The sequence below is a fragment of the Dendroctonus ponderosae genome, unplaced genomic scaffold (genome assembly GCF_020466585.1).
Source record: "Dendroctonus ponderosae isolate FM_Combo_2020 unplaced genomic scaffold, Dpon_F_20191213v2 Dpon_F_20191213_10, whole genome shotgun sequence".
NCBI classification, from domain to species: Eukaryota; Metazoa; Arthropoda; class Insecta; order Coleoptera; family Curculionidae; genus Dendroctonus; species Dendroctonus ponderosae.
Window position 1 is genome coordinate 3,514,115 of NW_026017111.1, and position 1,479 is coordinate 3,515,593.

At 43.1% G+C, this 1,479-nt stretch overlaps 1 protein-coding gene across 1 annotated transcript in view; it reads left to right on the forward strand.

The window, feature by feature from the left end:
- The window catches only part of LOC109534836 (exoglucanase B), a gene marked incomplete in the record, with an annotated part of 5,068 nt that overhangs the window by 1,734 nt on the left and 1,855 nt on the right, over nt 1-1,479 (forward strand). The window contains 2 exon segments of the mRNA XM_048661877.1: nt 285-405; nt 467-624. Of these exon segments, the coding sequence (XP_048517834.1) occupies nt 285-405; nt 467-624 (279 nt within the window).

Here is a 1,479-nt window from a genome sequence, read left to right on the forward strand (position 1 = left end):
GTAAAACAAATGAACGCTAAAGAAAAGTGCTTCTTTTTGATCATCGCTTCTGTTCGCAAAATGGCACTTTTTGATTCATTCGAATAAAAAATACTGTATGTTCAGAGTCCTCTTACGGACATATGTACAAAACAAACGCATGCAAACAATCAGCTTATCCTCTGGATTTTTGGACGACGCCTCGCTGTGGTTGCATTTAGCAAAATCATTTTGGCGGGAAAGCAAAACTGTCCAATCAATACTCTGTAATCTGTGGCACCCACTTAGCTCTTGTTAACTGGCAGGGCTACACTTTCCATGGACTTTACTACGAAAATGAACCGCTGGACGACGACGGTACCAGCGACTGGTTCGGCATGTGGTCCTGGACAACCGACAGGCTGGCCCAGTACTACTACATAACTGGTAAGGGCATTTTCCAGCCAGCCTGAACCGGATCAATTGCAACATTTCTATGTTCTTTCAGGCGATGAAACCGCCCGATCGGTGCTGGAAAAGTGGTTCACTTGGCTCTATCAGCACATGACTGTCAGCGACAATTCCTACAGTGTCCCGATGATGATCTCCTGGTCTGGCAGTCTGCCAACCAATGCAAAAATGAACGTGCTCGAGTCCGGATCCAGGGTAAGTACTTCACTCGTCCAGATTAAGTACTCCCCCAAGATTTCTGGCAGTGACGCAGACGTCGTTCTTATCTGTCACTTGTTTACTGAGTGGGAGGGAAATTTCATGCGGTTAACAAAAATGAACAATTATGGATTTTTTCCAAAAAACTTCTGGGCGGCACGCAAAAACACTCTAAACCCAGACAACGTTATTCAATCCATTGGACGTCCATGGGACAGCGGCTTTCGGGCGTCTGCGTTCCCACAATTTGCCCGTTTGATGTCAAATTGACATCCATTTTCTTCCTCGCGAGTTGAAAAGTCCCAACGCCCCCTGGCGCCTAAATTATAACTAACCTTTAACTAGTCAAATTTGACACTTATTGTCAAAAATTTGATTAGCTGTCATTGTGACATCCTTTTCTGTGTAGAACTGAGCGGCGCAAGCCTGTAAACAAAAGGAAAACTGGTCTTGGTTTACTCCACAGTTAACAAGGAATTATTTTGGAAAAGCGAATTATTTCAAAAGTTTTTTGGCTTAATTTATGGACCATCCAGGGTTTGTTTCGGTGAAACTGCTTAATTTAAAAAGTTCAAGAAAAAAATCGGAGAAACTGAAACGTTGCGTTTTGTGTGTGTTGTTTGGGAACCGGCCGATTGATCAGTTTTCACCAAAAAATCAGTGTTTCGGCACAACGGTTTGGCGCAAACCACTTCTGAAGATGCTCGAGTAGTTTTGACCCAGAAAGTGAAATTTGAATATCAGACATTTAGGTGCAAGATCATGCCAAAATTCCATGTTTTCCGTCCCGTTTTTGCTCATATCTCGGAGGCAAAATGAGCAAGAACACTCATTTGTACATCATTCTAGACA